The sequence below is a fragment of the Alexandromys fortis genome, unplaced genomic scaffold (assembly GCF_014885135.2).
Source record: "Alexandromys fortis isolate MF-2015 unplaced genomic scaffold, M_Fortis_MF-2015_v1.1 scaffold_124, whole genome shotgun sequence".
Classification (NCBI taxonomy): Eukaryota; Metazoa; Chordata; class Mammalia; order Rodentia; family Cricetidae; genus Alexandromys; species Alexandromys fortis.
Window position 1 is genome coordinate 3,173,228 of NW_026067995.1, and position 26,925 is coordinate 3,200,152.

General features: G+C 43.1%; 1 protein-coding gene across 2 annotated transcripts in view; it reads left to right on the forward strand.

Moving 5' to 3' along the window:
- Znhit6 (zinc finger HIT-type containing 6) overlaps positions 1-20,378 on the forward strand; it is a 30,243-nt gene extending 9,865 nt beyond the window's left edge. For both annotated transcript variants that reach the window (XM_050160193.1, XM_050160194.1), the window contains 5 exons: positions 8,327-8,395; positions 9,633-9,713; positions 11,147-11,224; positions 17,152-17,276; positions 20,193-20,378. In XM_050160193.1, the coding sequence (XP_050016150.1) occupies positions 8,327-8,395; positions 9,633-9,713; positions 11,147-11,224; positions 17,152-17,276; positions 20,193-20,233 (394 nt within the window). In that variant the 3' untranslated portion in view covers positions 20,234-20,378. The remainder of the gene's footprint in view (positions 1-8,326; positions 8,396-9,632; positions 9,714-11,146; positions 11,225-17,151; positions 17,277-20,192) is intronic.
- Positions 20,379-26,925: the final 6,547 nt, after the last annotated feature.

The window sequence follows — 26,925 nt, forward strand, 5'->3', positions numbered from 1 at the left end:
TTTCCCAGCACAGGACTCTGGCGGACTCTCGCAGGTGTGGGTAGGAAGTGTGTACCATTTTGTTCCTTCCTGAAATTTAAGCCATATGTGTTTGTGATGTTAAGGATTATGTTGATAGGTATGTACAGGTTTTTTATGATTTTGGCTGGAAGTTTAATATTTGAAAAGTATCCTGACACCATCATGTGAAAATGTGTGCTTTTATCCACACTCGAGCCTTGCACTGTCTTTTGGACTTTGCTTGTGGAAACTGTGTATCTTCTTGTTGGTTGCTTGAAGAAGAACGTAGGTCAGTGGGTGCGGCTCTGTTTTGGTTTAGCCAGAATTGTTGGAAGTGCAGGGGGAAGGTACTTGTCAACTGAGGAAGGACTCTGAGGTGTGACTCTCACTGCACAGATGCCTGAAACTTGCTCTCCCCATCACGGGCTGAGTGCTCCAATTGAAACTTGAAACTGAAATGTTTCAGATTTGGGAATTGTTTAGGTTTTATAATATTTGCATAAACTTTACCAGTAGAGCACCCTAATCTGAAAATTCAAAATCTGAAATGCATCAAATAGCTCAGAAGGTTTTGAGTTTAGAACATTTTAGAAAATTTTATTTTTAAACATATCTTATCATTTTACTTGTGAGCAAGTCTTTGAATGAGTTCACCTAGGGGCAGCCTCAAGCCAGAGTGGCCACTACGAGAGAAATAGCTAAGACTGTCATAAGGGTTCATGGAAACAATTTACCCCACCCAAAATTTACTTGTGTATAAATTTAGTACCTGGTGATCAGATGGTTCAGATAAGCTTTATAGTATTGAAATTTTGGTGGCCAATAGAAAATTGGGCAAAGAATACTGCTCAAAGTAAGCGTGTCAAGAGCAATGAAAAGTTTCCTAAGTACCATACAAGCCAACATTACAGCAGTCTAGGAGCCATTTAATGTAAAGGCAAACAGGCCAGAATATCCAAGGGCAGTTATTTTAATGCAGTTTAATAATTTGTCTTCATTTTGTTATACTTATCAACAAGGGAATTTCTGTGTTGAATAATACTAGCTAATAAAGCATTCTATACTATGTACACCTTAGGAAATTGCCTTAAAAATTTGTACTATGGGCTGGAAAGATGACTCAGCAATTAAAAATTAATTGATCTTGCAGAAGACTCAAGTTTGATTATCAGCGTCCAGGTCAAGTGGCTCACAGCCTTCTGTGCCTCCAACTGCAGGAGGTCGGATTCTCTCTCTTGGCTTCTGTGGGCATTTTCATGTACATGCACACACGCTAACATAGACATGAACACGTGCACATAATTAAAAATAAATCTTGTGGACTAGAGAGGTGGTTCAGCAGTTAAGAGCACTGACAGCTCTTCTAGAAGACCCAGGCTTAATTCCCAGCACCCATATGGCAGCTCAGAACCATCTGTAACTCCAGCTTTAAGAGAAACAACACCCTCTTCTGGGCTCCCCAGGTGCCAGGCATGCATGCAGGCTGTGGGTCTCTGTATTTGTTCCATCTGCTGCAGGAGGAAGCCTCTCTGCTGATGTCTGAACAGGCAGCAGTCACTGGTTTGGAGTACTCAGCCTGTGGGTTTCACTCTACTCTCAACCTGTTTATTGTGTGGACTGACCACCTGTTCTCCAGAAGAGCCCACACTTCATCTTCCTCTGCCCGAAGTCCATCTTCCTGTGGCTTTATTACCCCTGCCCCAGCTCTAGGCAACCCAAAGGCCTGCTTATTTTTCTCCCACTTCCTGCTAAGAACTGAGGTTTAGACTTCTCAAGCCTTTGGACTTAGGACTGGGGATTTTGTGTCTTTTGTTTGATTAGGAGTTTTGTTTTGTTTGCTTTCTACAAAAGTATCTGTCATCTTTACAGAATTAAGATCACAGAGACATGACCATTGTTAAAAATGTGAATTAGTATTTTAAGAGCTCCTGTCCTATTTTAGAAGCTAGCCACTAGGTGTCCCTGTTGTAAAGACATAACAAATATTTTATAAATTTAAAAGTATTCTTTAGATACATTTATAGCTTTCTAATTATATCATGTAACATGCTCATCTACTTGTTTGTTAATATAATAGCACTTGTTTCTTTAAACAGTGTAGCAATGTATTTCTTTAAACACAGGAGTTGTTTTTCGTGTTTTTGGTTTTTTGTTTTTTAAAACATGGTGTCTGTAGAGGTATAGATTTTTACTTTTCTGCAGCAGGGCTTTAGAAAGGACCAAGGAAAAATAAAATGAAGAGTCTAATAGTTGTCATGGCATACAAGTAGATTTTGAGATTTGGAGAGTTATGTAATAGGTACTTGGTGTAAACTTGTAGCTGGGCTAAAATGTTGAACTCTGCCATTTTTTTTCCATGTAGCTTTTGGTACGCTTGTATCTGTTCTTCTTCCATTACAGTGTTTCTATGAGGGGCTCCCTGGTTATTTTGAAAGATATATTTCGTGTGTGTAGAGCCCTTTGATATTTTCTAGAAAAACTTGCATTCCTGAACCTTAGTGGCTCTGAACTGGGCAGCCATTCCCAAATGCCACTCTTGCTCTTACCACAGCCAGTTAAGACCTGCCGTAAGTGGTTAAAAATGATCTTTTTCTTTTCAGCCTTCACGAGCCACGTACATTTTCTTAACATCCCCTCTCCCGGCTCCCACAGCCCCTAGCTGCCCTGCTTCCTCTTGTCATGCAGTAGAGCACTTCTTGGGCAAAATATAGAACTGGTCCCTTTGAAAATGTTTTCAGAATGATGTGAGACATGAAACTGGTTTTCACTCAAATTCTAGTTATTTTAATCCAGACTAAGTGACTGAGCAGGCCCTTTGTATTTCTGCTTCCAGAAATACTTAATCATGGTACTAATCCTAGTAAAATAAATGATTTTTATGAGGAAGGGTTGCATTTATTTTTGAGAGACTTTAAGTTTTCATCATGAAAACTACTTTAAAGGTCAGGCAGTTGTGAGTGAAGGGTTGTGTGGCTATTTCGTGCATTAGTCCTTCAAGGGCTCCCAAATATGGTAGATTTTCTTTCAGTTTTCAATTAAAATAAGGTTTATTGCTGACAGTGGAACAAAATGCTTTTATTCCTAAAATTCCATCAGGTAAGACTTGATGGCTCTAAATGTCCTAATAGTAGCTCTCTCTGTTGTTTATAAATGTGCTGTCTTCGGTTTGGGTTTTTTTTTTTTGTTTGTTTGTTTTTAATCTGATGCAAACCTAGGTGTACCTGGAAACAGAAGCCTCAGTTGAGGAATTGCCTCCATCAGATTAGTGGGCATGTTTGGGATATTTTCTTGATTATTAATTGATGCAAGAGGGCTCAGCCCACTTGGGGATGTATCATCCCTGCTTATGTTGGTATAGGCCATGTGAGAAGGATAGCCAGCAAGCCAGTTAGCAGTGTTCTCCACGGTCTGTGCCTCGCTCCCGCCTGCCCGTCAGGCTCTGGCCTTGAGTTCCTGCGCTGACTTCTTCCACCACCACGACAGACTGTGACCTGTAACACAGATGTAGGCTCTTCTCCCTTAAATTGTGTTCAGCCTTTCATCCCAACACTCTGGAGGCTGAAGCAGGCAGATATCTGCAAATTCAAGGCCATCCTGGTCTACAAATTGAGTTCCAGGACATCCAGGGCTACACAGTGAGACCCTATCTCAAAGTCAAAAAAAAAAAAAAAAGTATATAAAAGGGGCCAGAGAAGGGCTCAGTAGGAAAGATGCTTGCTGCCAGGCCTTCAGCCCCAAGTTTAGTACTCAGCCACCATGGTGGAAGGAGGGAATCCGCTGGCTCCTGTTGTCCTCCGACTTCCACTTGCACAGCATGCCAGTACTGCCATGCTCACGAGATAGATGACTAAATTAATCAAAGAAAAGGAGAAATAGTTAAGTCTCAGTTGATGAGGCTTCCTCTCAGTCCGTCTCTGTCTCTAAAAGCCTTGTGAAGAGAACATCAGAGAGCAGTCCCAGAGTGTGTTCACTTATGGGACTCAGGGGATGGTTTCAGTTAAATACATTGTCAGCATGTCTGTGCTAAGCTTCGTAGTTAAGATCATTGAATTGAATATATAATTATAAAGATTATGGTGTGTTTAAGTTCTCAACATACTGCTTGTCCTTTTAATAACATTGTAGTAAAGCTAGGAGGTGGTGGCACACGCCTTTAATCCCAGCACTTGGGAGGCAGAGACAGGCAGATCTCTGTGAGTTCGAGGCCAGCCCTAGTCTACAGAACGAGTGCCAGGACAGGCTCCAAAGCTTCAGAGAAACCCTGTCTCGAAAAACTAAAGTAATAATAATAAATTAATAATAATATTGTATTAAAAATGTCATCTTTACTGTTAGAAATCCGAGATTAGAAGCTCAAGATACATTAGGTATAAAATGTTAAGAGTAGAATTCAGACAGAAGGTCCATTTAACTTCTCCACTATCCTTTATTGTGAGTGAGCATTATGAGTGTGTGTGCACATATGTTTATTCCATATTCTTGCTGTGTAGAATGTGAATAAAGAATAGAATGTTTCCATAAGAAAATTATGGATGGAAGGAAAGATACAGAACCCTCAGCTAGTGGCTTTAATCACTCGCTGCTCACATAGCAAGTCTGTGTAGGCTCATCCCCTTTTCAGGGTCTGTGGCCTTGAGGCCTTCCAAGCCCTAAGAACAGTGGTTTTGTTTGTTTGCTCTCTTATGGGTACTGGGGATTAGCGCAGGATTTCTCGGGTGCTGGTGAGCGCTTTCACCGTGCTGCAACTCAGCCCTGTTTGGTTTTGAGACAGGGTCTTGGTAAGTTGGCCAAGTGGACTTTGAGCATATGTAGACCCTGCCATCTCTGAACTTTGAATTCTCCTGCCCACACCTCCCTAGTAGCTGGGATGGCAGACATTTGCAGCCAGCTCAAACTCCTTAAGTTTCATATGGAAAACCTCCATCTCTGACTCTCTGTTGTGTTATCCTGGAGTCTGAGTCTTCAGCGTGTAACCGAGACTAGCCTTAGACTTAGTGGGAGTTGGGGCTGACCTCATCCTGCTTTTGCCTCCAAATTCAGGGATTATAAGCATGTGCCATCATTCCTGGGTATTTGTGACATACTTCTCAGCAAAATTACTCTAAGGCTACCAGAGGAATTATATAGATAATCCAGTCATCATGAGGGCCCGTGTGTTATGAGTGTAAAGGCCGCAGGTCAGTGTTCTCACGCCCCACCTTGTTTTTTGAGGCAGGATCTCTCACTCAATATTTGAGCCCCAGGGATCTGGCCTGCAAGCCATTTACCAACGGGGCCATCTTTCCCATCCCTAGAGTAATAGTTTTGAGACGACATGTTGCGTGTTGGAGTGAATATTTTTCTAATAAGGTAGTATTTTAGTTTAGAAAAAGATTGAGAGTTACTCCCCATGTTTGTCTCACTATTATCTGGCACTTCTCATAAAAATTGTCTTTGGTTTTATTGGTAGTAGGAAATGACATCATGTGGACGATTTATTTAATGCAGGCTATTCTTAAGTAAGAATTAAAGCATTCTATGTCATAACTCTCAGACTTGGAAGTAATCATTCAGCATGTGACTCCTCCTCATGGCATAGTGCTGCCTGTCCTTAGGGCTGGCTAACAGTCATTGTGTAAATCTGCTTCTTAGGATAGACCCCGCTATCACACGAGGGACAGTGGACAGCTATGCACATCTTATTAATGGCCCAATCGTTTCTTCAGTATAAATTCCTAGGACTGGAGCTGACGGGCAGCAGTGTGTACTGTCCTGAGTGATAACTCGCCCTGCAGAGGCTTTATGTTCTGGTCAGCGATGGCAGTGTCTAGTTTTTCCCTCCCCTAGTGTCCTAATCTTCAGTGTGTCCGAGATCTGGTGGGCAGCACTTTTCTTTACTGAGTGTGAACAAGCCCTGTAGCCACAGTAATGTGCCATTTAACAGGAGCTGATTACTTGGGATTTGCATGTTCTGTAGGATTCTAATGGAGCTTCAGATATCAAAGGGGCGGGTTTTACTAATAAAGTCAAGAATAACTGAGTACGTGAGCATAGTACCCCTGCCAGTGTCTTCTGTGTACATATTATTTTATTGAAACTATGAAAGGATGGTTCTTCAGAGTTCCAGGTAAACGAAAGTTGATAAACATGCCTTCTATTTCTCAATCTTAACCCCCCCCCCCACACGCACACCCTTTCAGACATTTCCTCCTAACTGCATACTGTGATGTCTTGATACATTGTCTATCTGTTTACATACTGCCTGTTAATTCATGCATTGAAATTTTATTGGCCATCTAAAAGACATTGGGGCAATACTGCATCAATTGAGAATTCATGGTTGAGAATTCATGGTAGCTGTTTGTGGTTATGTGTGCACTTACATAAATATTTAGGATAAGCTCAGAAAACCTTAGCCACACCCTTGCTGAACCTTTGATACATTTGGTTTCATGGGACTCAGAGGCTTTGTCAGTTGTCCAGAAAGAAGTAAGTAGTACTGTTAGTAATTATGTCCACCATTTCATTATCTGTTCAACTGTAAACAAGTGCCTTGGATTATTTAAGTTCTGTAGAATGTTCTAGGTGGATGTGCCAGGTGTGCAGCATTCCTGTTGTTGTTGAAGGTGTCTGGTTATATCTCGGCAGTGTTCCTAGTGAATTAGAAGTGCCTGGTAGTCAGTGCTAACCCATGCCCCACATTCTCTCACAGTGGCTCTGTCTCCTGCAGACCCTGGGGGAGCTGGGGAATGTTTTCAGTTCTGGGTGCCAGAATTGGAGACCTGAATCCTTGTAACATCTGGTGGGTCAGTCAGGCTGGCACTCTGTTAAAATCCTGCAGTGGTTTATGGGGCAGAGAAGAAGCTGGTCAAACATGTTGGCACTGCCACAATTGAGAAGCCATGAACTAGCCTAGTGTATGAACACTTCTTAAAGTCTGCCTTTAGAAGACACCAGGTAGCATTCTGGTTTTAGTATGTGTCCATAAGTATAATTATGAATCTCCAGAAGGGGTTTGCCCATGTGCACTATGACTTACCAGTTATACCTACATGAATTTCAGTCCCACTAAAAGCCTTCAGAGAAGGAGCCCATGAGGTGGCTCTGAAGGTAGAGGTACGTGCTGTTCCTGTAACTGTTCACTTAAATCGGTGGCTGCTGCATCTGCACTGGTCTGTAAAGCTCAGAGACTAGACGGCAGGCTTCAACTTTAGTAACCTGTGTTCTTTGATGTTCTAGCCAAGAACAAACCAAACTGAGCTTAACCCGGTGTTTTTCTTGTATAGTAATGGCGCCGTAAACACAGTCATAATCTGCACATTTTTCCTCTAGTTTCTCCAAAACCTGCATTAGTAATGTGTATATCCAGCTGGTGGTAGCTCACGGCTTTAATCCTAACAGTAAGGAAGGCAGAGTCAGGCAGGTCTACAACGAGAGTTTCAGGACAGCCAGAGCTGTTACACAGAGAAACCTGTTTGGAAAAAAAAAAAAAAAAAAAAAGAATTTGGGGTCCTCCTACAGCGTAAATTTCAAAAAGATGCTGTGATCATTGTCTAGAAGAAATGTAACAACTGGATGGTAAGCATTTTCTCTAAGACAAGAAAATACATGTAGGCCAGGTGTCATCCAGTAGGCAGACTGACCTCTGAGTTCAAGAACAAACTGTCCTACAGAGTAAGTGCACTAGGCTAGCCAGGGCTGCATAGTGAGATCCTGAGATCCTGTTTCCAAAATAAAAGGAAAAACATGCAAAGCCATCACTGCAGTGAAAAGGTTTAAATTTTCATAATGGACACTTTGAACAGTAGTTGGCTTTTTGTTTTAATTTATTTAATTTTGTTTTCTGATTTTAGGTATGATAAGTAGGGTTTGTGGTCCTTTTTCTAAAAGCAATTATTTAGTGAGTTCCTAAATCAGGTCCTGTGCCAGACCAGAGTTTAGGTGGGAAGCGAAGGCACTCGGTGCGTTTTGCTTAGCAACCAGCTTGTTGTGTTCTGTTTGCTACTGAATGCAGCAGTCATGCCTCACAGGTGTGTGTGCAGCTGGACTCAGCCGGACAGTACTTGATTCACCTGCTCTCTAGACTCATCAGGCAAGGACACCCTCTCTGTTTAGTCATGAGGAGATGCATTTGTAAACTGCAAGTTTCAGCTCACCATTCTCAAGCCCCAGCTTCGAGAAATCACCTTCTGTTTGTGCAGACTGATGTCCCTGGGATTCAGAACCTTCCTATGACCAAGCCTTACCAGTGCTTTACTCCAGAAAGTTCCCAGGATTCTGGGACCAACTAGAGAACATCTGAGTGACAGTTCTCTGCCTTCATCTGCTCGCGGTTGCTCTCTCGTAGGAAGCAGCAGTTTTGTTGGCATGTAAAGCTCCAGTTTCCGCAGAGTCAAGCTGAGTATGTAGAGAAAAGGTATGTCATCCTGCGTGCTCTACTCCAGGGCTCTCTGATTAAACAGGTAAGGACTTAGTGCTCGTCACACCATGAAGTACTCATTTGCAGTGACCTGCCCTGAGCCTGGAAGCACAAGATCAAATCAGCTGTGGTGCTGAGTAAGGAAGCAGGTCAAGGAAGAACAGTCAAATGTGGTTCTGTCTCAGAGTCTGAAAAATCCCAGGGAGCTAAGTGGTATCCATTTCAGGAATGTCTCCAAACAGGGTAGAACCCTACAGGAGCGAGTTAACACAGACCATGGCAGTCATTTGAGCAGAGCACAGGTTTAAGGAGAGGAGTGTGATCTGAATCAGGAAGTCTGAAAGACTGAGCGGTTACATAGGACACAGAAGACAACCCAGAGTTCTACTGTTGAAAAGTTCCGCTTTTAGTGTTAGATCCCTCAGAAGATATGGTAGGTACATGTATGAAACATACATGTATACATCTAATAATACAGCTAAATACACATGCATGTCCTAACTTAATATATATACTTTTAAGGTTCTTTGATTGAGTATATTTTTAGGTATCACAGGCTTTATGCTGTGTGGTTTCTTGAGTTGGGGAGATGTCTAAGTTGATGTCAGCTAGTGTCCTCAGCATCTGTCCCCACTGGGCACTGCCGTTCTTTGGAATTGTCATGGGTTGTGGGTGAAGAATCTTGTTAGCAACGTAGTCAGGAGTGTGAGAGCAATAGTTGGTGATCCGGGTCCCTAAGGATGTTACTGTTTCAGAAGGGTCTTCATTGTGTTATCCAGCTTTTTAGAGAGGTGTATCGCCACGTGCTTACAAGGAAGTCTGCCGACTTCAGCTGCTCCATTTCAGCCTGGTTTGTGGCACTGAGAGTGCCCTGAGCGCTGGCTGGGCTGCAGCCCTCCAGAGGCTTCTTCAGTTCTTTCCTATGCGCGTCTGTACGTCTCGACTCTAGCTTCCTAACGTTTGCGCATAGGTGTATGTTGAAAGAGCTTTCATATTCTCATGAGTGATTAATAAGGAACTTTTTAAAATTTTTACTTTATAAAATGTTTTTTAAAAGCCTTTCTGTGCTTTTCTTCTACATAATTTTAACATGAAAGAATGCTATATGCTGTATTTTGCCAAGAGTAAGATAAAGAGCCCTTGTTCAGTTTTTCCACCAAATTTAACAGTTTTTAAGTTAACATTTAGCAAATTATAAATAATAATTTTGCTGTTTTCTTTCTCTGTTCGAAAGAGTACCAGATAATAAAACTATTAATGAAATTCTAAAACCTTACATTGATCCTGAAAAATCTGATCCTGTAATTCGTCAAAGGTATGTTTCAAAAATCGTGTAGCTTTCTAGCATGATTTAAAGTATTAACTTAAGAAGTGTGTGTTTGTGCACGTGTAAGCATATACATGCTGCAGAACACATGTGGGGTGAAAGCTTTGGGGAATAGGCTCTCTCCCGCCACCACGGGGACCTCAGGATAGAACTCGGGCCGTCGGGCTTGACCACAGCATCTTTACCTGCTGGGCCATGTCACTGGATGCAGACATTAAAAGTATTTTATGTGTGTATTTATTATGGGGAGCTGTGACAGTATTTAACTGTGTTGTAAAGTGCAGTCTTAGCTAGCCACATTTACTGCTCCTCAAGGAGGCAGTGATGGAGGTTAGTTGATTCATTTAACCCTCACACCAACTCTGTATAGGAGACACGGGTTCATACCCATTGTACAGGTGGAGAAACTGAGCCTTAAACAAGTAAAGTAACCTCCTATGACTAATAAACAAAGAAGCTGAGATTCAAACCCTCGCAGTACCAACAGACTGAAATCTGCAGTCTTACCCTTAGACTAGACTGCCTTTCAAGTTGAACCATTAATTCTACAACTTGAAACTTTTCTAGTAACTGTTAAAGACAGGAAATTATATTTCAGCCAAGTCCTCCCAAAACTAAATAAGGTAACACTTTGCTTCCAGAAATACAGCACGGTCCAAAGTGGCTAGCATAGTTCAGTGCCGAGTTCTGCCCCGGGTGTGTGTATTGAAGTCGCGTTAACTACATGAGAGCAAACTGCTTCTCTACCATCAGGGGAATGAGACTAGAACTAGACATGAAGTCCAGAGGGACTGGGGCAGCCACAGCAGTGCTTAAACAGGAAGCTTGGTGGTGAGTTGGTTTCCAGTGTTCCTGGGCAGGAAGGGACAGCTTTATTCTCAGCAGGTGGTCTGCTCCTGGGATGGGCATGTTAGTTTGGTTCCTGGGGTTTGAATTCCACACCTGGTGAATCCTCAGTGTCTGATCTGCTCGAGTTGTTTCTCCCTGTTGAAGAAGGCAGTGCCAGCCAGACTCATGCAAGCCGTGCATGAACCAAGCCCCTGTCTTTGGGACAGCTCTGACAGTTAAAGCTTGATTGATTGACATTCTGGCTGTTATCGTTTGCTCATGTACTTAGCATTAATAAAAAACATCATTACTAAATTGGAGACAATAAATTAGTAAGCAGCTATTTGCTGACACAGTATATTTTTTAGCACATGAACTGACAAAACGAGACTTTTAATGTAAGACAGCTAAATCAACCAGGGAGTGAGAAGGTCATTTTTTTTCACATCTTGCTTAGACAACATCTTTAGTTTTTTTTTTTCTTCTCTGCTCTTGGAAAGATGAATTAAGAACATTAGCTATTCATAAATGTTTAGTCTTTATAAAGACTATCTTGAAATATATTTAATTTTGCTTCTTCCACTATGATGCAGATTGAAAGCCTACGTGCACTCGCAGACTGGAATCCAAATTTTAATGAGGGTTGAAAATATGCAGCAAAATATCATAAGGTAAGATTGCTTTCCTCTGTTTCCTTATCTGTAACTAAGTAACTTGATTAGGTTAAGTAGCTAACTACTATACTAGTTGTTTGGCTGGCAACAAAAACCTAGACTTATAAAAATTACTTTCAAGTTAAAATACTAAAATAACTACACTTACAATAAAATTTGGTAATCATCCTGAAAACAATAAAATTTGGTAGCAGTCACCTGATAGATATTAAAAAGTTTCTAAATCCCACGTAGTTCAAGAATATATGCATGAGTTCCAGTGTTTACAATTGTGACTTTGGAAATCCCAAAGAGCAGCACACAGGAATGCACAGGGTGTTCTCACAGACCCTGAGCTGAGGGCTCACATCTGGAGGGGAGTCTGCACCACTGAGCATTCAACAGCTCCTTGTCCTAGGCTGCTGCTGTGGGTGATACCCACCTGGCTTCAGGAGTAGGGGAGACAAGGGAAGTGTTGTCCACTCTGGTTCTTGAAATCCCTGTTCTCTTTGGTTTCCTTTTGTGTGTGTTTTTGTTTTTGTTTGTTTGTTTATTTTTTGGTTTTTCTAGGTGGAATTTCTCTGTATAGTCCTGACTGTCCTAGAACTCTCTATGTAGACTAGGCTGGCCTCAGACTCGCAAAGATCCACCTGTTGTAGGAGGCCACTAGCGTCTCCCTCTTCTCTGTGCCTTGTCCTCTAGCTCTGGAGGATGGCCAAGAACACTGGCGATAGCCTGTGATGTCTGGGATGTGTAGGATGATACTGGCCAACAACGCCAAGAGAGGTAACCCGTCCCTGCACTGGGCTTCCCGTGTGTGAGCCTGTGGTAGAGGCATTGCCATTCCCCATAGCAGGCGACTCCACTAGAGTTTTCAGTTGTCCATATGGACGTACAGCAGCTGGGACAGCATGCCCAAGCCAGGCAGGATCCCAGCAGGGGGAGGGGATCCGGTGACAAACCATCTCTACTTGGAGAGAGTCAGTCTGTGAGGTCTAACCCCCTAGTAGGTTGAGCACACTCCAGTTAGCAGCCACACATCCAAGAGTGTATTTCATGGGCAGCACAAACTGAACTTAATGGGTTTTTTAAAAAAGAAGAATGGATGGTGGGGAGGAGGGTGGATCTGGGGTGAGGTGTGTGGAGGGATGAATATGATCAAATGCATCGTATAAAATTCTTACATAGCTAATAAAAAATGTAAACCTTAAAACAATAAATTTTAAAAAGACACAAACTAAATAATCTATTCCAGTATCTTCCAGAATTCATTATTCTAGAATGAGCCATACTTTAAAATGCCACCAGATGACCAGATGATGTACTTTTTTTTTTTTGCCATAAGTATTTATTAAGGAAGAGGGAGAACAGAGAAAAGAGATAAAAGAAGAGAAAAGAGATAAAAGAAGAGAGCTGATTGTACTTTTAACCCAGAAACCTAGATTAAGAAATACATACAGCTCTACTAGAACATAGGCTGTGTCCTACCTTTGGCAGATACATATCAAAGCTTCCAGAGTTTTACAGCTGTGATCGCCTCATTCAGTGACCTTATTTTGTAGTGGAAAAATCCTGTGGACTTGAGTCAACTATTAAATTGTTCCATCTGGGGAAAGTTGAGCTTGGTCATTAATGTATTTTAGGGAATGGAAGGGTGGCGCTCTAGAGTCACTGCCTAGATGGGAATAGCATTGCTGGGACCCTCTCTTTAAGTCTCCTGAGTGTGAAGAACAGATGCCTGCTGCCCTAATTTGCTGGGACAGGTAGAGAAAGTGAAGAAATTGGCTGCTTTCTTTGAAAGATGGGAACAGAGCCAAGGTCACGCTTTAGGATCCGGACCTTATTTAACAACAGCCCCTGTGACACCTGTTAAACCTACTAGGTGAGCCTTGCTGCCCTGCTGATGCCCCTGTGCAGCTGCTGGGAGCAGGGGCAGCTGCTTCAGGGGCAGCTGAGCAAGTAAAACAAGTAATGTCTGCGGTGTCCCTGAGAGGGAGACAAATGTCGGGATCATGATTCTTCCAAACCTAAGTAGTTTATCCCCTGGCAGCAGCGCCTGCTGATGGAAATAACAGAGTTGAAGAAATTTCAGAAAGATAGAGGTGTCCTTTGGGCTTTGGTGACCCTAACGACTTACAAAGGAGCTAAGTCTTGAGTGTTTTAAGAGAGCCAAAACTGAACTTTTAAAACTGCCTCAGGATGTTGGAAACTGTTTTTTAAGTACTTTTAGATTCTTGAGAATAAACATGACAGTGCAACCGTGGCTCGGAGGTTGTGCTAAAAGTCCTATCCTTACCCTTAGACAAAACACACGCAGGGCAGAACTGTGCCTGGTGCTTACATGAACATTGCCCTTTCTTACTAAGGCAGTCTAGGGACTTGTCCTGTATTGTATTCAGGCGAGAGGCTGTGTGCACGACTTGTGTCTGAGCCAGTTGTCTCTTTTGTCACTAAACGCTCATAACTAGCTGTCATTCCTATTTCAAGGGAATTTCAAGAAATGGTTAAAGAAGGGATGTGGACAGAGGATTTGCTGCACACACATGAGGACGTGCGTGTGAATCCCCAGCACTCTGGGAAAGCTGTGTGGTAGCTCATGTCTGAGATCCCTGTGCTCCCATCACTGAGGTGGCAGCAGAGAGCCAGGATCCCTAGATGCTCTACAGCTAACCAGTATGTTACATACCACAGCAGACAGCAGAGAGACAGGGTCCCTAGATGCTCTACAGCTAACCAGTATGTTACAAACCACAGCAGACAGCAGAGAGCCAAGGTGGAAGGTGACGACTGGCTCCCAAGGCTGTGTGCACACATGTACATGCACAATACCCATATCATACACACACGCCAGATAAATATAAATAAAACAATTAAAAGATCAAAAGTGATTTATCCAAAATCATAGACCAATGAGTGGAAGAGCAGGACTTTAATAAAATCTGTAAACGAAGTTTTCCTGTCTCAGGAGCCACTCCATTTACCACACAGAGTCTTAATATTATTTATAAATGCTTGGCCAATAGCTTAGGCTTGTTACTAGCTAACTCTTACATTAAAATAGCCCATATTTCTTACCTATGCCTCATCACATAGCTCATGGCTTGTTAACCTCATTTTCTATACATTCTGCTTGCTTGGTAGCTGGCTGACTGGTGTTTCTCTTAACTCTGCCCTTCCTCCTCCCAGAGTCCTCTATGTCTGGCTGTCCTGCCTATACTTTCTGTTTGGCTACCAGCCTGTCAGCTTTTTATTAACCAGTGAGAGTAACACATATTCACAGTACAGAGGAATTATTCCACAGCAAACCCCTTTTAGACTTACTGCTTCACTTAACTAAATTCCAAGTCCATAAAATGTTAATTCCACTTGTATTTGGCAGCCTTTCTGCCAGTGGGGGAGGAGGCATTTCAAGACAGGGCTTCTCTGTGTAACAGTCCTGGCTGTTCTGGAACTTGTAGACCAGACTGGCCTCTTAACTCACAGAGATCCACTTGCCTTAGGAGCCTTTCTTTATGCACAGTGTCCATGGTCATCTTTTAGTCACTGGTACACACTTAATATCCTACTCAGAGTAACCACTAGTTAAAAAAAAAAACCTAAGAAATGCAAATTTTTAGTTAAGAGTCCACATTAAAGTAGAATTATGAATTATTAAGTATAATTATGAATTAGGGTCACCAAGTGGGACCCTAAGTCTGGACGCTTACTGCCCTTGACAGCAGTGTTCCCGTGTAGAGGATAGTGACCACTCAGCAGGTACTAACTGAAACTGTGGAACAAGGGCCAGGGAGGTGGCCCAGCAGATAGGGGTGCTTGCTGCTCCTGCAGAGGAGCAGACTTTGGTCCTCAGTACCTGTGATGGGCAGCTCATAGCTGACTGACAGTTCCAGGGGCATCCACATCCATGAGTTGTGCGCTCAGACAGACAGACAGATAGATACATAGATAAAAACCATCAAACCTGAGTTTCGCTGTGTTTGGGGGACGTAAAAAAGGCTTAAAAAATTATTAGTTGACAAGTCTCTAAAATCTTTGTATATGAAGTGTTTTGCATAGTGCCTGCTTGGCTTGTGACATGAGAGTGGATTCTCAAAGTAAACAAGTGTAACCCGAACAGTTTCGGGTATGCGATTGTTGCATGCATGTAGTTTTTATGTATCTTTACATTCCTGCTAGAGAGGGAGATGTCTGTCTTCGGGTTGTAGCGATTGTGGTGTTGACCAGCCAGGCGATGTTGAGAAAGGCAAGATTTTTGTTCAGAAGTGTACCCAGTGCCACACTGTGGAAGGAGAAGCAAGCAAGAGACTGGGCCAAATCTCCAGGTCTGTCTGGCGAAAGACAAGTCAGGCTGCTGGATTCTCTTACACAGACGCAAACAAGAGCAGTGGTGTCACCAGGGAGAGGATGCTTCAGGGAAGAACATCCTGGAGCAGAAACGATCTTCGCTGGATCATTAGGCAGAAAGGGCGGACCTGGTAGCTTATCTACTAATGAGTACTTCCGCTGCCTTACTCACTGCAAAACAAATGTCTCGTGGCTCTTAATGTGGACTGTACTCTAATGCGTACACCAAAGTTTAGACCAGGCATGGCTAACAATGTTTCTGTGGGACAAAACTGACTTGTGGCAAAGTGGATATAATCTTTTTTTAAAATAACAATTCCAGTTGCATAAATACTATCACTGCTCTCCCTTTCTCCAGAGAAGATAGAACTTAATTAGTAATGTTCTGCTTCCCACAAAGATGGTGGTGTCACCTCAAACCTATTGCATGGTTTATACTTAAATTTATATAGCTGGGCATATGGATATGTTTAAACACTGGGAGAATTCTGTCACCATCTCACCTATTCCAGGAAATAGTTAAATGTCAGAAAGCAACTGTCTGTTCTTGATGATGTCATTTTAATTAGAATTCCCTATGTCAAAGGATGCTGCCCTTTCCCATTGAAAGATACTTACTGTGGTTTGTGTATAATGTCAGAGTTTTTAGTGCTTCTTTGTAGTTGACCTATAGATTGAAATACTCTTAGAAGCCATCAACTTAGAACTTTTCAATTCTTTATTGTTTAGGACTAAGTTCTAATTCAGAATGGTCCTTAAACACCATTCAGAGACAGACAAAACTGGAACATCCATATCTGTGTGATTGCTAATGGCTCTGCCAGTTTATTAGATGGAAAGATTAAGATAAAGGAGGTAGTTTGTGTGTTTCCAACAGTAAGAAGATAATTAAAAGTGACCGTAGATCATGAAAAGAAGAACATTCCTCTGCTGAGAGCTTATTGTCTTTACACGATATCAGCAATAACATTGGGGTTTGAGTCCCATGCGTCTTTGGCAATCTGGAACAACCAAGTGCAGATTAAATGCTATAAAATGAGATAGAATATTGAAAGTATTTGCTATAGATGGGAAATTATTTGCCAGAAAAGCTGAAATGAATAGAAACATCTCTCTATTGGCAAAGCCCCTTAGGGGAAGCATTGTGGTTTGGAATAATCACAGAAGATAAGCAATTTCAGCCGTGTGCCCAGGCTGCCTGAAAAAATCACGTTTCTCCTAAGAAAAGCTAAGTTGCATTGCTGTATACTATATACTGACTTTTATGTTCAGTTGTTTTATATACGTGTGTGTCTGTGTAATTCATGTTTTTCTTTAGCTACTACTGGTTTTTGTTTTTTGAGACAGGATTTCTCTATGAAGCCCTGACTGTCCTGGAACTCACTATGTAAACCAGATTGGCCTCAAACTCGCCAACATCTGTCTGCTTTTGCCTCCCAGGTGCTGGGGTTAAAGGCGTGCACCACACTTGGCAAAGTTTATTTTTTTAATTGTTGCTTTTTAAATTCATTTTTAATTTTGTGTATATGAATGAGTATTTTGCCTGTGTACATGTTATAAAAGATTAATTTAAATGTTAAGGGTGTTTTCTTTTCCTTAAGATATTATGAACTGGATCCTGACAAAAGTCTCTTGGACAATCTGAGGAACAAAGTGATCATTGAATATCCGACTTTGCACGTGGTATTGAAAGGATCCATTAGCGGCGTGCAGCTTCTTCACCAAGGTAAGCATGCGTGTCTCCTCCCCTCTGAGGGGACAAGCGGTTCCATGGCTGCTCCTACACTTTATGCGTGTGTTGCAGATGTGAAAGAGTGAACTGTGCACCACAGCGGGTGATGAAAAGCGCCAAGCGAGCGGGCGCCATGTCTCCCGCCTAGAAAGTGTGACTCTCGTGATCCTGACTGGAATGGATGAATCGAAATGTCTTAAATTTTGCTTTATTAGAATTTTCTGATATAATTTACTGTTTCTACTGAAAACTGTAGGTGGAGTTTTTCATCGGAATGGCAGGGCAGCTCTGTCCCCTCAGCCAGCTCCCAAGTAACCACACAGAGACTTAATATTAACTATAAATACTCAGCTGCTAGCTTGCGCCTGTTACTAACTAGCTCTTACAATTTAAATCAACCCATATATCTTACCTACACTCTGCCACGTGGTGGTGCCTCTTTTCCAACAGCGGCAAGTTCATCTTGCTTCTCTCTACAGCTCCTGAGACTCCTACCTTCTTCTTCCCAGGGTTCTCTGCCCCAGAAATCCTGCCTAGCCATTGGCCAGTCAGCTCTTTATTAACCAATGAGAATAATACATATTTACAGTCAACAACAGGATTATTCCACAACAGAAAACTCTAGAGATTCATGAAACGAGAAATTGTTGGGTTTGTATCCTCCCTTCTAGTAAAGACTGCTAATGAGGGAATGTGTTTAAAGTCTGGGCTGCATTTAGCTGAGCTTATACTATGGCTCGCCTTTTTATTCCCTGCCACTTCTATCTCTGCCATGTGAGAAGGTACTGGAACCGCGGTATAACTGGAAGTGGTGTGTGTGAAGGTTTGGTGTCTTAAAAATCTCTTACCGACTTTCCGGCCATTGATCAAGGTAACCTAAGCTCAGTAATGATTCTAGAAGGTGACTACTTGGAACCCTGAAATAGTAGAGATAGTATTTCAGCTGAGAACTGAGGCCATACTGTGCTGCAGCAGACCCCGAAAATGGCGTGTGGGTCTGTGTTTGGATCGTTCTCTTTGGCATGTGTGCTTTGAGTGTGGAGATATGTTTGTGAGGTGTTTTCCCCACGTGTATGTGTGTCATTTTTTTTCTTTCTTGAGTAAAATTAATAGAATTTCCAAGATTTTTTTCCAATGCCATGACTTGAAACTAGGTTTTAATTAGCAAATGTAGAGATTTTCAATAACAAATTATGAGTCTCTAAGCTTCTTATTTATTCTTACCTTTGTTTTTCACAATTTGAAGGATAGCAAATTTTCTCAAATGAGGAATTAGTTCTAAGAAACCACTTTTATTTTTTTAAATGTTGTAAAACCTTCCTTTTTCTTCAACATGATTAACAAAGTGTTACGACTTCTCTATGTTGGTTTGAGGGAGAGCAGCTGGGTGAGTTACTAGCCAGGGCAAACATGAGCTGTGTAAACAGAGCACACAGCTCCTCTTTCACCTTGTTTAGGATGACACGTTCAAGCAAGGCTTCCTGGGATGAAGCAGTAAGAAAGGCTAATTCAGCCTGAACTGCAACCTCAAGCAGAATGTGTTGCTGTATTTTGGACTGATTTACAGGCGCACACACAGTCTACTCTTCTCTGGAAATGGTTCTGTAGGGCTGCCGCAAGAGAACCTGACAGAATCAAGGACATGCTGGAGCCAGCACCTCCTAAGTGCTCTCCCCTTGACTACTTAGTAGGGCGGGTCTGCAGGCGTGCATTGATTTGTCTTAGCACATCAAGGTGCCTGTCTCTTTGAACAGTCCTGTAGTATTGATAATCTGCACAGCGGCCCTGGTTGGGGGGATTCCTATAAAAACAGAACATTGTCTTTGGAAAGCCTTGAAATTTTTGCTCTCTCCAAAGGTGGGGGGAAAAGTTGAATTTTTATCCTGAGAATAGAGTTTTGGTTTGGGGCGGGGGGAATAACTCCTTCCACTTACTTCTTCCCCCTTCTTCCTCAGCCTTCTTTGCTTTCTCCCCTTCTGCTGTGTATGTGAGTACAGGGTGCAGCCACATGAACGCACAGCTAAGCTCTGTACAGTGCGTGCCACGACAGACCCCTTCTCTACCTCATGGAGCCAAACAGCGTAAACGTTAAACAAGATAATTATCATTTTTAACGACTTGGTTTTATTAAGTATGTACATGCGTGCATGTGCATACCTCCTATACAGTGCTCTAAAGGCCAGAAGAGAGTGTCAGGTCCCCTAGGCTGAAGCCAGAGCAGTGTGAGCTTCTCCATCCCACTCCAGTGGTTGTTGAGAACCAAGCTTTCGTGCTCTGGAGAAGCAACAAGGGCCCTCAACCCCAGCCATCTCTGCAGACCCTAATCCTAGTTGAACCCTAACAGAGGTTGAAGTGTTTCCTGTGTTGCTTACTTTTAGTCTCATGTTTAAGGATGGAGTGATATGCAGTCACCAGGGGTTCAGTGTACTCACTCTGGGACAAACCCAGGGAGGAGACGTTGGGTCTTGGTCATGGAGAACTTCAGTATTTCTCACCCTCAGAATGGCAGGAGCTTTAGAGGCCTCCATTCTGCTCAGTCTTCTGTCAGCCCACATGCATTCACACATGCTCACTCTTAGCTTTAAGTTAAAAAAAAACACATATGTAAAAAAAAAATTCCAGCTGCATGCGAGTAGGCTGTGTGATAATGGTGTCATGAATATGAATCATAACTGAACTGTGAGGCCCGTTCCCAAGTCTCCCACAGTCAAGAAGGGTGTACCCTCACAAAATAGAATCGCCACTTCATTTATTCTGTCCAGAATGCCGATCCCGGCTGCCCGGGACGTGACATGGTCTGTCTGTCCCTGTGAGTGGTGCTGTTGCTATGCATCAGGAGGGAGGAGAGGGGAGAAACAAACAGGCTGAGCAGTATAAACATCTGACTGTATGTTTACATGGTTTTTCCAGTGAAAAGTGAATCTCCCCAGAAGCTTGGCGAAGGAAATTGAGCACTTGTGGAAGAAGGTGAAAGTTCCCAGATGGTCGAGAAGATCCTGTGTGGATGGACAGTTGGGTGACTGAGGAAGTGCTGAAGGGCGCTTGGAATGTGTTATCTAAAAGGAAATTAAAAGCGTAACTTTCTTTTAAAAACAGTGTATTTTGTCGCCTTTTGACTGAAGTACAAAGCCTTTCCCCAGATGAACCCTTCCTGCATCCGATTAGTGAAGGCTTCCCTAGACTTCAGTACACTCACTTCTGTACGCTGAACCAAACCCACGGATCACCTGTGTCAACCATAAAGAAGGCCTTCTCCGTGGTTGCACCGCACTGAAGAGAATGCCACACTGGGCAGCCAAGTGTCTAGCCAAGGAGAAGCACTGGCCGTCCTTGTGTTTGGTTTACATGTAACCCTCTCAAGACAGCTCATACTTGAGACACTCTAAACACAAATCACTCTGTGTTGTGTTCGGTTAGAAAGATCAGCAGCTCCACATCGAGGTACCATTGCTAACATCTTCACACAGGTTCTGTGTCTCATCCGCTCCCAGTTGCTGCACAGCGATATGGTGACCCATTTGGTGGTGTATTTTGGTAAAAGAAATACCCACTTGGAGCTCTTGAGTGTGTTAGTTATATGTACATGTGGCTTGATTTATACGCAGTTCACGTGCTGAAATTAAACCTTGATGGGTTTCATGTGCATTTATGCATCAGAAACTTTGACTATAGAAGAGTAAAGAATTAATCTACATTGCATCTGTGTACTAAAATGGTTTTTTAAAAATTAATGGAAAAGGGAGCCGTGAATTTGAAAATGAGCAAGAACGGGTATATGGGAGGACATAAAGGGAGGGAGGAGGGAAATGATGTAATTATAGTATAATCTCAAAAATAGAAAGGTGATCAAATTGGACATTAGTGAAGATTATTCAGCTTACAGGTAGAATAAGACTGAGGTCAAACCAGAGACTTGGAGAACACATATATGTGTAACTCAGGAAAGAAATCCCAGTAGAAAGCCAAGAGGCAGTAATGCCCAAAGACCACTGGTCTCATCAAAGTACCATTCGTAGTTAATGAAGCCACTGAGAAATGTGCTCACACCCTAGGGCACCCTTGGGATCTGTCATGGCAAAGGATTCATATGGAGTTCTGTCATTGCCAGTAACCCCTGGAAAGACAGCTGAGCTCGATTTCACGGGGTTCAGATTTAATCCAAAAGTGAAATGTGTGTCACTGGAGCAGGCGGGCGAGATGGAGGAACTGAATCGAATTGTCCTGGCGTTGTTGGGGAAGTGTGCTCGGAGTATGCAGGAAGAGCGAGTGGTCCGGGGTGGGGTGGAGAGGAATCTTGTACTCTTGTCTCAGTTCTAAGGAAAGTGCTAAGCTCCGTATAGAACTGAAGAACAAAGAAAGAATTTGCTTTGCTTTCTTCTGCCTCCCAAGAGGAGAGGGGAGCAGAGTTCACCTAAATATAACTGTCAGCTAACTTGATTAATACGCATATATATTCCCAAGCAATTTATAATAAACATGTGTCTTACCGAGTAATCGTGTTCGTGAAGTTGGAATGGTTTGCTAAAAGCCTGAGAAGACAGTGGTGCTGAAGCCACTCTTCTCCGTGATGTAACAAATTCTGGAGTCAACAGACTGAGGCCAATGGCAACTTCATCCTTCTGCAGTAACCATGGATTACTTTTTAAAAAGGGGGAAACTCCACCTGACTTTTATTTTTTTTTAAGCAGTGGTTTAAGACAAGCAACAGCTGCCAGGATGTAATCCCAGCATTAGAGAGGTACAGACAGACGGACCACTGAGGCTTCCTAGCCAGCCAACTCAGAGTAAGGCTGGCTTACTCTGAGTTCAAAGTCAGTGAGAAACACTATGTCAAAATCAAGGTGGACAGCACCTAAGGAATAACACCCAACATTATCCTCCGGCCTGCATGTGTGCACATGCTTGTACACACACATGTGCATCCTTTAGCCCTTTGATAAGCAAGTGTGAGCCTACTTATCTTTTCATAGTCTTGGTGAGTAAATTCAAGGCCCAGAGCCCCTTTCTCCTTTCCGTTCTTTGCCAGGATGTTTTACTGAGGATGGTACCATCATTAGATGCACAGGGGCTTCCGGGCACCAGTACTATCGCTGACTTGTGCTAATATACAGAACAGCAGAAGAATCGTGTTCAGCCTGGTGAATCCAGCTATAATTTTTAGGCCATTGCCTTGTAGACAGGTTTGAGGGGTGGAGTTTGGTGGGGACTCTTGCAGCTACCTTTTGGAATTCTTGGGAAAGGTTCAGAAATAGAAATTGAGTGGTTGAAGGAAATCTATGAAGACACCAGAGCAGACAAAAAATAAAAAAGATCTCCCAAAATGTGTGAGTGTTCATTTCATAGACTGGAGACAAATGCTCTTGCTCTACAGACACACCCAAGAAGAAAGCCAGCCAGCATGGGTTTATTTTGAAAAGCCAACTTCCTATCTCCCCGTGGGGATTCAGAGACTATTGCACGGTGGTTTCACATTTTTATTTCAGAAAACTCAGATTTCTCTTGGGTTTCTGTTTAACATTCTGGCTTATTTTTTCCATTAAGAGTTGTCACAATCTACCTCTTGGTATCTTGATTCCTTTTGGCTCTTTGGAGCGCTGGTTCTGGTGCAAGTCCATATGGTGTAAATCTGTGGTGTCAAGACGGCCCTTGAAGCCCAGTAGCTTGTTTTCCTAGAGCCCTGTGGTCTTCCTGTTGACTGGTGCTCTGTGTTCCTAAAGAACAGGAGGATCCAGTCTCTGTGTTTTGAAGTATGAGTACTGGCTAACCAGATGCTGGGATTCTGGGCTTTTAAAGCCTTCACCAGTGTAAGAGAGACAGCAGCAGCCTTTTCCATGTTCCTGACAGATTGGAAGGCGTTTTTTCAAGTTCTTTGCTTCAGAGCTCTCGCTGGAAAGGTTGGTCAGTTGTTCAGCCAACACCCTTGGCCTCTGCAGCTGTTGCTGGTAGAAGCCTCTGATGGTTTCTGCCACATTTGGACCCTCACAAACAAATCTGAGCGCCGGGAAAGGAAAACTGGAGGTGGAGAAGAAAGCCAGGAGAGTGGGTGTCCAGTGTTCCAGGTGGTGGCTCTCTAAGGACGCTACTGTGTGGCTGGCCCATGTGGACAGTCAAAGGGTGGGGGCAGTAACCCAGGGGTTCCTTTCTTGCTTTTCTAGGTGACAAGAAGGGCAGCTCTGAGGTTTGAGTTGATTCTCTCAAAGGCAGCTCTTTTCCTGATCAGCGTGTCCTTAGAAGAGAGAGGGGAAGCTAGCTAATTACCAAGTCTTTTAGCCTATCTAAAGGTTGAAGTTCAGTAAGTTAGACCTAAAATACTTTCTACTATTCCATAATCTACATTGACTTTTGGCTTCAAAGAGGAGTAGTGAGTCTACATAGCTTGAACTTCCAAAATACATTCAAGGGCATAGTAAAATCTGTTTGCCCTCAGCATGTCCCCCCCCCCCCCACACTGTTGGTAACGACTCTTTGGGAATGGCTGACCTCTCTGCTCTTAGCCTCAAGTTTCAGTGGGCTAGGCCCATCCTTCCCCTCCTCCTAATGGGACTCATCACTCTTCACTGCTCCATCTCCCACTTCTCTGTTCGGGTCAGAGCCTGGCAAGTGACCTGAGCATGTGTGACCTAAGCAAATTGCAAAAAGGTAGTGAGCATGACCAGGTGCAAACTACCAGAAAGCTAAAGAGGGAGTAACCTACTTTGCTATTGTGAGAAGAGCTAGTCTTGTTGACTGGGAAGAAGCCAGTTGGATCCAATATGGCATGCCTTCCATCCCTGTGAAGTGTTCAGTAGCATTAGCCAAAATACTTCCTTGGTTTTTTGTTTTGTTTTGTTTTTTTGACAGCAGCCCTGTCAGAATTTAATAACCAGGAAATGGAGTGTAGTAAATGATAGCCACTGGATTATGGGATTGCTGAATAAAATAGAAGAATCTCAATATGCTGGACTACAACATTAGTGAGGATTAGGTTGGCCTACAAAAGAAACATAATCATAACCATCACCTCAAGAACAGTTTCTGGATGTTGTACACATCATCTCTGCTTAGGTGCCACATGCAGGTCTTTGCACAAATGGAAGGAAGACTAGTTGGGGGTGTTTGTTAGGGTTTTCTATTTGGGGGGATGGGTGCTTGAGACAGGATCTCTGTGTAGCTTTGGCTGCCTGGAACTTGCTCTGTAGACCAGCCTGACCTCCAACTCAAAGATTTGCCTGCTTCTGCCTCCAGAGTGCTGGGATTAATTAAAGGTGTGCACCACCACCACCTGGCTGGTTTTATTGTATATCCTTACTAAGGCAGAGGGTTTGATAAGTCATTGAGGCACAAGTAACAATTTTTACATGAAAGGGCATAGTAAAATCTGTTTGCCACACAGCATGTTCCCCTCTCAGTTGCCTATTGGCAACCCTTACTTTGTAATACAGTGGAATAGTTGGTTATTTTATTGCCTAATGTATATTGAGACCCTCAATCCATATGCCTTCTAGGCTGTGGCATTAGAGATTTGAACAGGAGGCTGGAGAGATGGTTCACTGCTTAAGAGTACTTGTTGCTTTTGCAGAGAACCCAGGTTCTGTTCTCAGCACCCACATGGTGGCTCACAGTCATCTCTAACTCCACTTCCAGGATGTCCAGTGCTCTCTTCTGAGCTCTGTGGGCACCAGGCATATGTGTGGTATGCATACATAGATGCAGGCAAAAGGTTTACTCATATACATAAACCTTTAAGAAGGAGTCAGCAGAGACTTGAACAAAAAGACTTGCTGAGCCAAACCCCTGCATAAATGGTACAGATGATCTCCAGGTTTCACCCCATACTGAGGAGCTACTGAAGGTAGATGGTTGATGAAGAAGGAAGAATCATTTGTAGAAGGAGTTTCTCTGTGATCCAGCAGCCACTTCCAAATAATCACACAGAGGCATAATACTAATTGTGAAAGCTTGGCTGATAGCGCAGGCTTATTACTAACTAGCTCTTAAAACTTAAATTAATCCATTTCTATTAATTTACATTCTGCCACACGGTGTTACCTCTCATCTTAAATCTTCTGTTTCCTCTCCATGTCTCGCTGGCGACTCCTCCGACTCTGTCCTTCCCAGTGTCCTTAGTCTGATTCTCACACCTAACCCTATCCTGTCCAGTTCTTGGCCAGTCAACTTCTTTATTAAACCAATCAGTGTAATTTATACAGTGTACAGAAGGATCATCCCATCGCAGTCATCGTGTGTGCACGCGTGTGTGTGTGTGTGTGTGTGTGTGTGTGTTTCGAGACAGGGTTTCTCTGTGTAACCCTCCAGCTGTCCTGGAACTCGCTCTGTAGACCAGGCTGGCCTCTAACTCACAGATTTTCGCCTGCCTCTACCTTCAAAATGCTAAGATTAAAAACATGTGCCACCACTGTCCTCGGAAGAATCATTCTTTACAGACACATTAACTGGACTGAGTGGCTTCTCAGAGAGAGAGAGAGAGAGGAAAATGGAAGGACTGGAGTAGAAATAATCCATACCACAGTGAGATGGACTATTACAGCTTTAGCTACCTCGTCCCTGCTGAACCTGTTCCTGTGAGGATGTAGGCCTTAGCACCACTTAGGACACTGCAGAGAGAACTGGGTGATTGACCTGGCTTTCAGTCTTGCCGTTCTGAAATGTGTTCCTTCATTTCCAGCAGTAGCGGTGAGGTTTCCTGAGCATCACAGAAGCCGTGAGGAGACTCAAACAGGCAGCTCCTTACAGGGGACTTGCCATCCTCCCCAAAGTGCTTCCTCCATCATCCGTAATCTCAACTGCAGATGGTCAAATCTTAGGACGGGAAGGGTTGTAGAGATCATCTCCTCCAGGGCTTTCCCGTGAGCCTTGGGGTGAGCAAGGGGATTTTAGGTGTTCCATGAGCATTTTCTTATTTTAATAAATAGAATCGTCATCATGATTGCCAGAAAAAGAGGACTTTCACATCAAACTGGTAATTTTATGGGTTTTGTTGTGGCGCTGTTATTGTAGGACAAATTAAAGGTTAGAAAAACAAGTGTTTTGCTTTTTTAAGGGATGGTTCCGTTGGCAGATGAGGGTGAGGGATATTCCACGTGAACTCTTCAAGGTGGAAGGGGCCTGAAGATGGCGCACGCGCACTCACCTCCCAGTCTCATCCATCTTCAGCATCAGAGTTCTCCCCACGCATGTCTCAGAGGGGCTTCTGCTTGCCGGCGCCGAAGGGATGCTTACCACCACCTGAAGCGCATGCTCTGTTTGGCAATTCTAGTAGAAAAGCTTCCCTTGCTGAGCCAGAACACACACACACACACGCACACACACACACACGCACACACACACACACACACGCGCACACACGCGCACGCACGCGCACACGCACTGTCTTGAAATGTCTTTCCATTTAGTTCTTCTGTCCCCTGATGCCACCTTCCATGTTTCAAGGCGGTGACTCTGCAACTCCCAGTACACCCCTAATTTCATCCTAGCTGTTGACTTTTGCCCACTTTGATTTGACACTCAGTTGTCTATACATTTGCTTTGTGTCTAGAACAACACTTGATATATTTGCAGTACAGAATCAACCAGAGCCATTGCAGCCTTTGTCCTGGACTTTGTTTCTGTGAGGGCAGCCCGAGCTGACATACCACATGGTCGG